General features: G+C 36.1%; 1 protein-coding gene across 4 annotated transcripts in view; it reads right to left on the bottom strand.

The window, feature by feature from the left end:
• Positions 1-14,703, bottom strand: part of LOC306864288 (netrin receptor UNC5C-like) — a 224,251-nt gene that overhangs the window by 77,724 nt on the left and 131,824 nt on the right. For all 4 annotated transcript variants that reach the window (XM_079408211.1, XM_079408212.1, XM_079408213.1 and 1 more), the window contains exon 4: positions 13,808-13,911. In XM_079408211.1, the coding sequence (XP_079264337.1) occupies positions 13,808-13,911 (104 nt within the window). The remainder of the gene's footprint in view (positions 1-13,807; positions 13,912-14,703) is intronic.

Raw genomic sequence — 14,703 nt, 5'->3', positions numbered from 1 at the left:
AGAATATATTTAGCTATCACACAAAATAACTTGAGATTCACTTGTGAGTGCAGTTAAACAGTTTATTAGGAACAATCAAAGCTTACTTTTTAGCATCATTACTCAGTCACATGATCCTTCAGAAATCATTCTAATATTCTGATTTGCTGCTCAAAAAAAACATTATTATTATTATTATGTTGAAAAGAGCTAAGAAGAATTATTATTTTTTATGAATAGAAAGTTCAGAAGAACAGCATCGTTTGTAACATAAATGTCTTTATCATCCCTTGTGAGCTAAATAAAAGTTTTAATTTCTATATATACTGTCTCCAAGCTTTTGAACCTGGTATTTTCATAGTGTATATAGTTTATGTGCTCTGAAGGGAAAAAACACCTACAAAAAAACACATTTTGAAATTCTGGGTTATTTCTCTCAGCAGATCTTCCAGAAACAGAAAGTAGCCGGGATGAAGTTGTTTGTTTACGCGGAGGCGATGTGGGCGTTTACATTGGCGCGCGCCTCGCGTGGATGTTTGAATGTGAAAGGCGTGATCGGCGCGTGAGCGTGACCACATTAGATATAATGAGTTGAGACGGGAAAACTGGACATCGCGTTGGTTTCATACGGATTACTTTATCACAGATTATTTGTTTTGGACGTGACTTGCTTCATTTAAAAGTAGACATTTCAAGCTTTCTATACATATATTTCTCGAGTATTCGTGGAGATTCATGTTGCTTTATTTACGTGTCTGTGAAGAGAGGTGACAGAGACAGAGCCGGCAGACAACACACCGTTTATTTTCTCTATTTTTTAAAAGCACATTGTTTTGTTGTTATTATGACTATACAGAAATAAAAGTAGACCCTTTGCAGTTTCAAATGATACCTTACTCTTATCTGTACGATCAAAACTCGTGGAGTATTTTTAGTTTGTTTCGCGTCATAAAGAAACAACGAGACAGCCGGTGCGGGCTTCGACCCCAGGGGGTTAAATGATCTTTACTTACATCAATTTTTGTTTAAAACATGCTGTGATGATTTTACTGTATTTACTATATTTCACTTTGTTTTAAAGTCCCCCTGTAGTGAAAATCAAGTTTTTTTATGTTGTTTATTTGTCTATGGGATGGTTTTAGACAAACCATGTGCCAGTCCATTAATCAACACCATTGCTGAGTATTTTCTCCTTAAAACTGTAGTTTCCCAAAGGCTGACCCAGAAACGCTGTTTGAAACAGCCTTCAGTTTGCTACATCACAAAACTTAATAACCAGTCACATCAAGGGATAGATTCCTATCACTAGCACGCAAAATATACCAATACCAGCACAAAACCAAAAATAAATTACAGCATGAAGCTGGGTGTTTTAAATGTGAATTTAGAACCATTAACATGCATTATAACCTGCAGCAACAGTGTAAAAGTAGCCCGGATTCAGTCCCAGCTCTCCTGCATCGGTGTCTGCACATCACATGCATTGAAGAAAAAAAAAACAAAATGGATCAGGAGTCGCTGGCCGATGTGACTGAGTGGAGGCGGGGCTAATTTGCATATTCATAGATCCGAGTATAGTAAATGAGGCAAGGGTGTAGAGTTACAGTCAAGCTATTTTAAGACATGAGAAAATTATTTTCACAAGAAAAAACATTTAAATATATAATTTTGATGATCAAAGATGAGTTTTAAGGGATAAAATATTTGACTACAGGGGGACTTTAAACATTGTTAAGCTTAGAGCAAACAGATAAATATGAACCCATATGGAGTATTGTTTTACTCACACACCTGACTGAGCAAACGCGGTGATATACTGAACTGTTTCCGGTCTCCGTTCTTGATTGAGTGCAGTAGAAGCACAGAGAGAAGGGAAGCATATGTGAATCACTCAGCCACACGACATGATTCATCTGAATCACCCAGAAGAAATCACCCCCGCCGGATCTCAGAGCGCCAGCACGAATGTCTGCAGCATGCTTCCAGCAGGAAGGGCTTTACGAGGGTTCGATTCGAGTCATGAAGGCTGAGGATTCATCTGTCGAGAACAGAAGCCGCCGCAGACGTGGTCTTCCTCAAACCAGTCTACAAGAACTTTCCAACTGGAGAGAGACTCTGCTGCTGCCGCCACCGCCGGCCAACTCTCTCTGATTATTATAGATAATAAATATTATTAATAAAAAACTAGAGCTGGCCAATAATACACTGTGAATATTAGATATAATTATATTAATCAATAAATATACATATTATTAAATGTTATATTTATGATGCCTTGTGGTGACATTAAATAAATATTGAATATACTGTAAACATTAGATATATTTTATATGAGTATATTAGAATGCATATTAAACATTACATGAATAACCATAGGTAAGCAATATATTAAATATGAAAAATTGTGAATATTAGATATAATTATATTATTCGATATTAAAATGTTGCATATTACATTGTTAAATATTAGACAGATTTAATATTAGTATTTAAGAAATATTATATAAACAACTAGAGCTGAAAAATACATTAAATAAATATGAACTACTGTGAATATAAAATAATTCTGGTATGCTGAATAATATAAAAATGTAACATTTTATATGTAACTATTTAATATTTATTTATCATGACATACAGTGATATATTAAACACAATAAACACTGTGAATATTGCATATTTTATATTAGTATATAAAAGATTTATAATAAATACTACATAAATAACTAGAGCTGGGCAATATATTAAACAATATTCTGTAAATATAAAAAATAATTATAATATTTAATATTTTAAACAATAATAAATATTAATCACAATTTAAATAAATTATTAAATATATTATATTATATGTAATAGATTAACTATAAAATAAAATATCTTTTAAAATATTTTATATTATATATATAAAACGTATAATTTTTAAAAGTATTTTTGCATTTTGCAATTAAAAAATGCATTTTGTGAAAAATATGCAATGATTATTTTTAGCTCTCGAAACGATGGTTTCTCTGACTGAACAAACAGTCACAGTTTTACAGCAAATAAATAAATAAACCCATATGGAAGTTTCCAACTGGCTAAAGACTTCAGCCGCCATCGCCGTCCAACTGGTCTCTGCGTTTATGAGTCTCTAGAGCAGCAGGACAGATTGAAGCACAGATCACTTCACTTCTGGACAAATATCAGCACAAACTCAAGAGCAAAACACTTTGAGTTCCTCTCGTGCATTCTTTTTATTACATTTAGGAAAAACAGATGAGCACAAACTCATCATGTAAAAAGACAAAGACAAACGCTAATCTCAGATTATCAGGAGTGTAATTTCAATCATACATCCGATCAAAGACTGCTAATCCTCAAACTACAGAAACGCAGTCAAAGAAGCGCTGGAGAAAAGCTGGAAACAATGAGACGCAGAAGAACCGTGGCTAAACATACATGTTCACGGAAACACGGAGGACGAGAACACAAACCGCAAACTCACGGGAGGACAATAGACGATTCCATTACACAGACTAATCCAGGTGTGTAATCAGCGTAAAACGCTCTGAACTCCTTCTGTTTAATAAACGATCAGTGCACATCTCCATTCATACACACAGGAACATCTGCTTCTCCAGGGAGCGATTACAAACGTTTCAAAAACACCCGTGACCAACACTGTGTTACGGTTACAAAAACACAGCAGCTGAATAAATTCATAAATAAAGTGTGTTGTAAACTGTGTTTTTAAAATTATATCTCATACCTGCAAACTCACACGAGCTCAAAAAGGTGACATAGTTCGTAATTTAAACCTTGTATGGGGGGTCTAGGGACATCCTCCCCCAGAAGAAAGGTTTTGAGAATTGAACATGTAAATGAAGCATTCTGGTGCACTCTGACAACTAAATAAAGGAAAAAGACAACATATTCTTCAAGTAAAAAAAGCACATTTATACCACAAACCTTTTGGACAGTGCAACTCTCTTGTCATCGGTGTTCATATTTCTCTTTGTGAGCAGTGGAGAATTTATTTTTGCAAATTTTAATGTTCACATTAGAGTGCGCATACTATCAACAAAATCTATCTTTTCACTGCAGAGGAAACAGACGCTGCATCTGAAGTGGCATTAGATGTATTTACACAGACTGTTTAATGAAGCTGAGGTGCCATAAATGCATTTACACCACAAAATCTCAAATGCATAAATAATTTTATAAGATTATTGAACATACAAGTTACAATGTTGGGAAAAATGCAATACTTTTAAATATGAAACCAAACCACCAGTAGATGATGGTAAATGTTTTAACGAGCGAGTCGTTAGTCATTCATTCAAACGGCTGATTCATTCAGAAACGAGGCAAGTGACTGCTGTCTTTATGAATAGGTTACTGAATCACTGACTCGCTTGATTCGTTAAAAAATGTGGATTCATTCAGTAACGAAACACCACTGTATGATGCTCTGGGACACAAAACAGTTCTGCTGTGGCTTTGATTGAAACTTCGTCAGCGAACTTGACTCACAATGAAGAACTTCCACGCCGACGACATGTTTGCATGCAGATGTGAGCGTAAGTGTGCTGTTAAAACATGAGATGAGGTGTGTTCGATTTGAAACAGAAGCGTGCAGACCAATTGGCGTTTAACATCAAAGTAAACGTATTCAATACATTATTCAATAATTATAGATATTTTTGCATATAAAATCTGAAATTATTCAGATCTGTGCCTCTGTCCTGAGTGAGAGAATCAGACAGAAACGAGTCAGACGGACGGGACGGAGCAGCAATGATGTTAAAAACACAGTTAATCAGAGTAATGGATGTGTTTCAGTGAGCGTCGTCTGGAGCCCAAACTCACCTCACACACACACACACACACACACACAGACAGACAAGACACAGACACACAGACAGACACACAGAGACACACACACACACACACAGACAGACAGACAGACAGACAGACAAGACACACACAGACAGACAAGACACAGACAGACACACACACATACACACACACCTCTCCAAACCCGCCCACCGCTCACAAGAGAGCCGAAGAGCGGCCGCCCACTGCTCCGCTTCTGAAAGCTTTTCTAACATTCACTCACTCCAAGTCAAACCAAGCAGATCTGAAATTAATCACAGCATTATTCACTTTAAAGAAGAAATCTGATTGAATGAACCACTCATCTCATGAATGATGCATGCAGATCCTAAACAATACTACAATATCAAACTACTGACATGTGGCATAAATACAAAGTACTCTAAGCCTATTGCAAATTATTCAAATGGTCAAAAGTCTTTTTGGGACAGAAATGAATACTTTTATTCATCAAGGATGCATTAAATTGATCAAAAGTGTCAGTAAAGACATTTATAATGTTCCACATTAAAATGTTCTATTTCTAATAAATGCTGTTCTTCTGAACTTTCTATTCATCTGTGAATCCTGAAAAATAAAATGCATCACAGTTTCCACAAAAATATTGTGAAGCACAACTGTGTTCAACATTGATAATAATCAGAAATGTTTGTTGAGCAGTAAATCAGTATATTATTATGATTTCTGAAGATCATGTGACACTGAAGACTGGAGTAATGATGCTGAAAATACAGCTGCAGATCACAGGAATACATTACAGTTTAACACATATTCACATAGAAAACAGTTAATTTACATTGTAATAATGTTGCTAAATTTTTTACTGTATTTTTGATTAAATAAATGCAGCCTCGGTGAGCAGAAGAGACTTCTTTTTAAAAATCTTCCCAAACTTTTGAACAGTAGTGCACGGTATACAAATATATAAAGTTAAAATATATCAAATATATATGAGTATTACGTCATCTGCAGTGCTTCATGGTTTTTTCACCATATTTCCACGTCGAGATTATGTTTAAATTCTATTCTTCAGTGGGAATTCTACTCTAAAACACTTCCTCAGAACAAAGATAAAATCCCTCGTGTCTCTACAGCAGAACGGATTCAGCGTTCAGACGTTATCGTGACCCATCAGCGTCTCTGAATGTGATTTGTGCATCAGAAGCTCAGTGCAAACACCGATACCTCAGCAACTTCTTAATCACAGAATAGACTGAAATAAATTGAATTGTGTTATTTTATTTGCACGTACATTCAGCATCCTCTCTCTCTGGATGTAATTACCCAGAAGGCCGGTTGGTTATTTGACGCAGTGAATGTGCAGGATGTCATTAACGGTGGACCTGCGACGTCCTATTTACGCTCTCCAAGAGAGAAGGAGCTCTTATTGCATTGCGTGATCCATGTAATTTCATTCCTGACTTGTTATTCTTCTCATTACATGCCCGAGTCTTTCCTCCCATCCTCCGCAATGCTGCACGCACAGAGCCAGAGAGCGAGAGACAGCGAAACGCTTCGGTTTGAACAGCAGACGACTGCTGCATTTGGAGCGATGCAATACGATATCACTATATAGTCATGAATATTGGGGTACAATAATAAATGCATGCTTTTATAAACCTGTAAACCTACAGATGCATGCTGAAATTACTTAAATTAGCTTTGTAGACATTTAAAAAAGAATAAATGAAATTTAAAGCATAACTATCATATGAAAGCATAATATAATGCAGATTTTGTCTTCTCCAGATGTTAACTGATGGACTGGAGTGGTGTGGATTATTGTGATGTTGTTATCAGCTGTTTGGACTCTCATTCTGACGGCACCCATTCACTGCAGAGCATCCATTGCTGAGCTACATTTCTCCAAACCTAATGAAGAAACAATCCCCTCGTAATCTTGGGTGGCCTGAGGACATTTGTATTTTTGTTGTTGAAATATTCCTTTAAAAAATGCATGCAGAAAATTAGCTTGGTAGACAAACATTAATGTATCATAACTGAAATTTGCAGCATGAATGCATTCACTCTGAATCAGGGCTAATATAGTTAACTGAAACTAAAACCAAAACCATTAAATGTTACATAAATTAATAAATGTTACCTAAAATAAAATATACTTTAATTTTAAATATTACAAATTATATAACTAATATTTATATATTACATTTATTGTATATATTACAATATATATATTTACATTTATTATTATATTATTATTTAGAATTTATATATCGTATAATATTAATTTTATTTTTTAATTATTATTATTTTACATTTTTTATATCAGTTAGTAATATTAAAACAACTAAAAACAGATCCAAAACTAAAAGCTAGAACTTTATAAATACTACCTACACACATTTTAAAAATAAAGAAATTAAATAAAAATGACCAATGCATACAACAACATTTCAAAACTTAACATTTAAATGAAAAACAAAAAATAAAGCTAAAAACAATTAAAAATATTAAAGAACAAAAGGTATGAGTATAATAATGATTCTAACATAACACTAAGCCAAACACACACAAAAAATTACATATATATATATATATATATATACATACACACCAGTGGCGGCTGCTGGTCTTTCAAAGAGGGGAAGCTCATTTTCGGCCTACATCATAAAAATTTTCCATTTATTTATACGTAAATTCTGCCATCGTGTGCAGTTTGCTAGCTGGCTAGTTCACCGCCTGGCCTACTGTATGAATGAATGAACAAACGATCTAATAAACATTAAACTCGATGGAGGAAATGTGGGAATTAGGTTAAACTGAAACAAGGAATGTGGTGTATAATTGTGTGAAATGTATAATGAAAATTGGCCAGCATTTTCGCCAAGCAAATATCAAGAAATAGGTTGCAGCAGTTTGTCTTTTGACTACACTTGCAAAGTCCACTATGGGACTGAGCTCGAATCAGTGTTGCCAACTTCTTTCGATGGAAAGTAGCTAAAGCCAGTTTGAAAAGTCGCTAAATGTCGCCAGATGACGTCATGCGCTAATTAGCATATTCATTACATCATCGCGTCATATTGCCTTTTACATTTGTTTGTCTCTCTGTGCTCATACTGTATTTTAATGCTGCCAAATTCTCAATAAAACTGTTCTCCTTTATATATTTTACCGTTTATGTTGTCAGTCAACGGGATAAATATGAAATAGTGACTGAAACGCAGCCCTTTAAGAATACATAACCAGCTCTCCCTCCCAAGAAGTTAGTCTGCACAAAAATACAAATTTATAATCGAGCCGTCGTCTGATTAAATCAAATAATACACACAAGATAAGACAAGACAATTCCTGTGCTGTGATTTCGGCTATATTTGCATGTAAAATTAGAGAAGCAACATAATATCTATTTGAACTGAACGCGCTGATCCTCTCAGCCGCTCACTGAACAGAGAAAGAGGTGCGCGCGCGCTGACCTCGCGCCGTTGCGGCAGTACCAGCGATCACAGAGACTCGCTAAGGTTTGTCAAAGAAGTCGCTAGATTTGTCGCTAGTCACTTTTGGGGAAAAAGGTCGCTAGGGTGGTCTGAAAAGTCGCTAAGTTAGCAACACTGGCTCGAATAGCTTCAGCATCAGCGACTTCTTATAGGACACAATCGCTGTCAATCAAAAGGAGATGCAGTCTTTCAACAAACCCTCCAATCATCACGCAGAAGCCCGGAGTCCAGCCCCGCCCACTCCTCCATTCACCCCCAGAGACGCTGAGCGTCCGAGGGCGGGACATAATCGCAGCATTTATCCAATGACCGTCTAGTTTCGAAAACTGTTCAAAGCAGCTCCATAGAAGTCAATGGACGCTGGGCTTCAACAGGCAAATACACTGATGCTACGGGAATATATGAGAAGGAAATCGAGTCACCTGCTATATGTAGCTGATTCTGAACGAACTCGTCTCTGAGATGAACGTGTTCTAACGCATTTTTAATCAATAAAATGTTAACACAATAGTACATGTTTGACCATTAATTTTTTGACATTATAGGGGAAGCTGAGCTTCCCTTGCAGTCTTAAAGAAATCCCCACTGATACACACACAGTGGTGTGAAAAAGTGTTGGCCCCCTTCCTGATTTTTTATTTTTTTTTGCATGCTTGTCACACTTTAATGTTTCAGATCATCAAACTAATTTAAATATTAATCAAAGATAACACAAGTAAACACAACATGCAGTTTTTTTTTATGATGGGAAAATAAAATCCAAACCCACATTAAAACCCAGCATTAAAATAACTCAAATTAAATAAAACTAAAATCGGCTCAGATCGAATCGTGTTTGAGTTGAGAAGCGTAATGGCACAAACAAATGATGGAAGGAAGAAAATAACTTCAGCAGAACATGCCAAGTGAAATAAAGCGGGCGCCATCTGTGATGCACAGTCTTCCCGACGCAAATTGCTTTTAATGCGAGAGTGGGATGTTTCTGCTGCCAGAAAGGTCCTTCCTCTGTTAAAGGAAGAAATTGTTCCCTGAGTTTGTGGAATTGGTGGGAAACTGGTCCCTTCTGATTACGGCCCATTTGTTCTGTCAGCATTTCCACCTGCAATAAAGCCGTCCGGCTTCTGGTCACTTCACTCACTTTTCCAGGTCAAGCGTGGGTCCTTTCAGAGTGAATCAAAAGAAACGCTCTCCAGCGCTAATCAGCATCGTCCCTGGAGAGATTGTCTCATCTGACCCCCAGCGCTCGTGGGTTTCACTGAAAGCAGCTTGTGTTTGGTTAAGAGCTTTCAAAGAGCTTTTGACTTAAATCCAACTGATGAAAATGCAATAATGAATGAATGCTGAACCATATATTCAATCATTATCCACAGGGATTTGATCAATTCTTCAGTAAAAAAAACAAACTAGAGCTGCATGATGTTGGAAAAAACTGTGAAGCTTTGTTTTTCTGCAATATATAAAGTGCTGGGGAAAAAAAACAGGATTGTTCTCCTAGTTTTAATAAATCATAGTAAATATACTCTTTAATAAATACAAGTAAGAATGTATCATTTTAGAATTAGTGGGGTGATTTTGTTGGAGTGCATCTGCATAGAAAAATAAAATAATCAATAATCAAATACTACTAATAATATATTTTATATACATTTTTACAAGTTTTCAAGAATTTTAAATAATAATAATAATAATAATAAAATAATTTTAATTTTGTATTATTTTAAATGGTTTATTTATTTATTTATTTTATTAATTATTATTATAATTAAATCCTTTAAATAATTAAAGGATTAAATAAATCCTTTTATGGCTGCAAGATTTGGGAAAAGCTTTAAAAAGTAAGTGGTTTATACTTGGGTTTATTTATTTATTGTAAAATATTCAGATACACTGAAGATGTGGAGAAACAATTTACTCAAAGACATTGGTAGTAAATTTCACAAATAATTACAAAGATATTAAGTAGCAAGAAACACAATTAAACATTAACTTTCGAAGTTAAAAAACTAAAATAGTATTTTTTAAACAGTGAAACATACACTGATAATCTTTATTTTAATCTTACTGATTCTTTTTTTCAGAGATTAATACTTTTATTCAACAAGGAGGCATTAAATTGATCAAAAGTGACAGTAAAATCATTTACATTGTTACTCTGAAAAAATGGTTTTTCAAAGTTTAAAGATTTATTTTTTACAAGACAAAAACTATTTCTGTTTTTGTATTTCAAAATAATTTAGTTGATGAAACACCATCATAAACTACACACTTCTTTAGTGTGCAAAGATTTCTATTTCAGATAAATCTTCTAATCTTTTGAACTTCCTATTGATCATTAAGGTTTACATTTATTGATTCAGCAAACATAACAGACCTGTGCCGACACCATCACATAACCCTGTACTACTTCTTGCACTATTGCATTGAAACTTCAGATCCTTGCATTGATATTTGTTTTATTTCTGAGTGCATTCATAACTCACAACTCACATACAAGCCTGTTTCACTTTTTCCCCATTTTTCCAGGCCAAACAGGAAATAAACAACTTTCCCTGCGGCCACAAAAAGCTGATTGGTCGTTCTGTGATCTTTCAGAAGGAAACCTGTGTGAAAAGCAGCAGCACCGCATGAAAGACGCGCTTATCTGCACACGACCAAACGCTCCAACTGCTCTACAATATCCCACCAGCAATTTCCCCCAATAAAAGCCTTGTTGTTCGTTTCTGACACTGTGCATGTGTGCATCTGTAACGTAACGTCCCACCTCTGTCAAAGCCTCGCTTTCACTTTTCCAGGACTCTATGCTAAACAAATTAGAAGCAGTCAAAACATTTACGTGCACCTTCTGCTCAGTAGCTGTGTTCACATGGACCCTAATACTCCAATCATAATAGGACTAGAAGCACAATCGGAATAAAAAAAAAAAAAAAAATCACATGCAACTACATCAATCGGATTGAATTGGCCAGATCGGATTAAAATTTTGATCAGATTGAAAACCGAAACTGCTAAATACTGCACATGTGCTACTCGAAGTAGATGAATATCAAGTGTGCTTTTTAAAACAGTATGCAACAACAGTGGTAAACTGTGTATATTCATGCAGTGTGCACATGTCAAAAGATTCAATCTGATCAGAAGCGTGTGACATTTAAACAGATCACTTTATTTGGCGTTCATGTACACACTACGTTCGGATTCATCAGTCAGAATGAATTCACTCCGATGGAAGCAAAAAGTGTCCATGTAAACATAGCTAGCCCTCGGTGCAGGGAAGACAAGATGTCTCAGATTAAGTGATTGAGGTGTTTTGTTGTTGAATGTAATAATGAATATAGCAGTCGTCATTTACTCCCGACATCTGAGCCGATGAAGACGCAGAGGATTAACGTTACTTTTGTTTTGAAGTGAATGCGCCGATCCCCGATTTGCTTAAATGCGTATATGTTCGCGCGAATCATTCGTGATCCAGCTTAATCTACAGAAGAAGTGAGTATAAGAGTTTTTTATGAATCTTTGCAAATTGCCTTTCCTAATAATGTACTACTTAGCCAGTTTCGTGGCTAAAGTAAACAGTACTGCTAGTCACCCCACGGAAGAGAGGGGCGGGGTCAAAAGAGCTCATTAGCATTTAAAGCAACATGGACTAGAATGGGTTGCTAAAAACAGATTTTGACAGGTGTTTTATACACTACCATTGAGAAATTTTAACCAAAGTATGTTATAGGCTTTTAATTAAGACCCTAAAGAATTATATCAACTTGTGGAAAATGGGCATCCGATGACCCCTTTAAGATAATGGTGGTCGTCATAATTAGGGCTGTGTATTGGCAAGAATCTGGCGATACGATACGTATCATGATACAGGGGTTGCGATACGGTATATTGCGATACGATATATTGCGATACTGTAAGCAAGGCGATATATTGGGATATTTCTTATTTTAGGAATAGGATATATATTTTTTAGGAAAGCTGTCATTAAGAACACACCACCATATGCAAACCTTAGCAAAAAATAAATAAATAAAAATAGTTTAACCAGAACACACTGCAGAACACACTGGGATCTGCATTAGTAATAATCAGTCCCTATAACACTCAACATTATTGAAGCACTTTCTGTGCCGTACGAGTAAAGGGGGAAATATTCAAATGCTTGCATTATTCTTTAGTTAAATGTATGTATAAAATTTATTTTATAAAAATATATATTTATAGACTCTACTTTAAAGTTTCAGTTTAAGTTTACAATTGTGACATACAATGTCATAACATTTGATCTGAACCAAAAATGACATCTGCTTAATATCAATGAAACATAAAGTGCTTGCAGGATTCCTAAAGAAAACAAAACAATTGTAAAACAATCAAATAAATACAGATGTTAAACATTCTCAGAACTTTTTAACTTGGATTTCACAGGTTTTTCAGTTTATGTTCCGCGTGGAATCGCTGAGACCGCGACGCGTGAACCGCCCCAACTGCACAAAACGCCCCCGAATTACGAGAGAAAGCTGCAGCTGCACGGCGACTCTACCACCCGCCGCCCCCCGCGCAAAGGCTCTTCAACACGGGACGCGGCAAGCAGCAGAACCGAGGTTGCGCTCGCGCCACGGTCCCGGGGCGGACATTACCACAAAAGCCCAAATGGTGCCACACTTCAGCTTTGTACATCGAAACAAGAACTGGAACAATTCTTTCATCCTCCATTACTGGCAGCGAACTATATTAACATTAGTGGAGTGCCCTGATGCTAGTGTTTCCTGTCACTGTTTAAGTTCATGAAGATGAAGACTAGCGGTCGGGATATGAATTCAAAACGAAACAACTGCCATGAATGTAGTATGATTTTTTTTTTTAAATTTTAAAATATCGATATTCCGTTTTGGAGAATCGATACAGTATCGCCAAACAAAATATTGCGATACTCACGTGTATCGATATTTTCTTACGCCCCTAGTCATAACACGTGCTCAGATGATTAAAAGCACAGGAAAAACACAGCCCGAGGCATTCACATTAAACCCGCCTCCCAAATCTGTCCATTGAGTGTCTTAAGCTGCCTGGAGGATGTTTGGCTGGCGGACTGCAGCCCACTCCACTCTCTTTGTCATGGCAAAGATGGACGCTTTGGGAAAGAAAAAAAGAGCGGATGCTTTGAGAAAATCCTTTACGACTGCCGCCTATTAATCCTGTTTAGCTCAAACTTTCTGCTGTTGTTGGGACGAGTTTGCCTGACAGCCCACTCCTGCTGCAATCGATGTCCCAATCAATACGTCCTGTGTAGCTAAACAGGAATTAACAGGTGGCCACTGAGCTAAATGTTTCTCAACAAAGTCTGACATTTAGTTGAGGTGATTGAGTTATCTACACATCAGCTGCCGAGCAGTTTACCTTTGCTTCGGCCCGTAACAAACGTTAATCTCTAATTCAATAGAAAATTCATCAGCGGAGAGTGCTGCGCTCTGTGTGTGTGTGTGTGTGTGAGACGGTACCTCAGCAGCAGGTATTCCTTCTGGCGGGCGGCACTGGAGAAGCACTTCCTGTTCGAGCGACACTTCCTTCCCCAGAGGCTCCTGGTCAAATGTTTTCCTGAGATCTGTGAAGGAACCACAGATGAACGTTTTCAGCATGAATGCATATGAATGAACACATATAGACTCAATGCAGTCATCCAGGAAACTACATTACTGGTCAAATGTCTCTTCTGCTCATTAATGCTGCTTTTATTTGACTAAAAATACAGTAAAATTGTGAAATATTATTACAATTTAAAATAGCTGTTTCCTATGTGAATATCTGTTCAAATGTAATTGATTGCTATGATCAAAGCTGAATTTTCAGCATCATTACTCCAGTCTTTGGTGTCACTTGAATTCCTTATAAAATATATATATATATGTGTGTGTGTGTTTGTGTGTGTGTGTGTGTGTATGTATGTCTCTCTGTGTGTGTGTGTGTGTGTGTGTATGTATGTCTCTCTGTGTGTGTGTGTGTGTGTGTATGTCTCTCTGTGTGTGTGTGTGTGTGTGTGTATGTATGTCTCTCTGTGTGTGTGTGTGTGTATGTATGTCTCTCTGTGTGTGTGTGTGTGTGTGTGTGTGTGTGTGTGTGTATGTCTCTCTGTGTGTGTGTTTGAAAAAAATATATCGGGCATAAAAAGGAATAAGGAATATGTTTTACATAAAATACAGCAAATCAATATTAAAATAAACTTTTAAATTGAACATAGTTACAGTCCTAAATCTCACAAGGCACAGATGATTTCACAGATACTATTTAAACTGAACTGAGCTGGATGATGACATCACTGAATTCAATAATGAAATGCCTTTAACTGAAAATTGAGTGTTTAATCATTTTACATTATTGACACACTATTTTCCTATTT

This window comes from Barbus barbus, assembly GCF_936440315.1.
Source record: "Barbus barbus genome assembly, chromosome: 45".
Taxonomy (NCBI): Eukaryota; Metazoa; Chordata; class Actinopteri; order Cypriniformes; family Cyprinidae; genus Barbus; species Barbus barbus.
The sequence above is the reverse complement of the archived record's forward strand: the minus strand, read 5'-3'. Positions and strand labels throughout refer to the sequence as shown.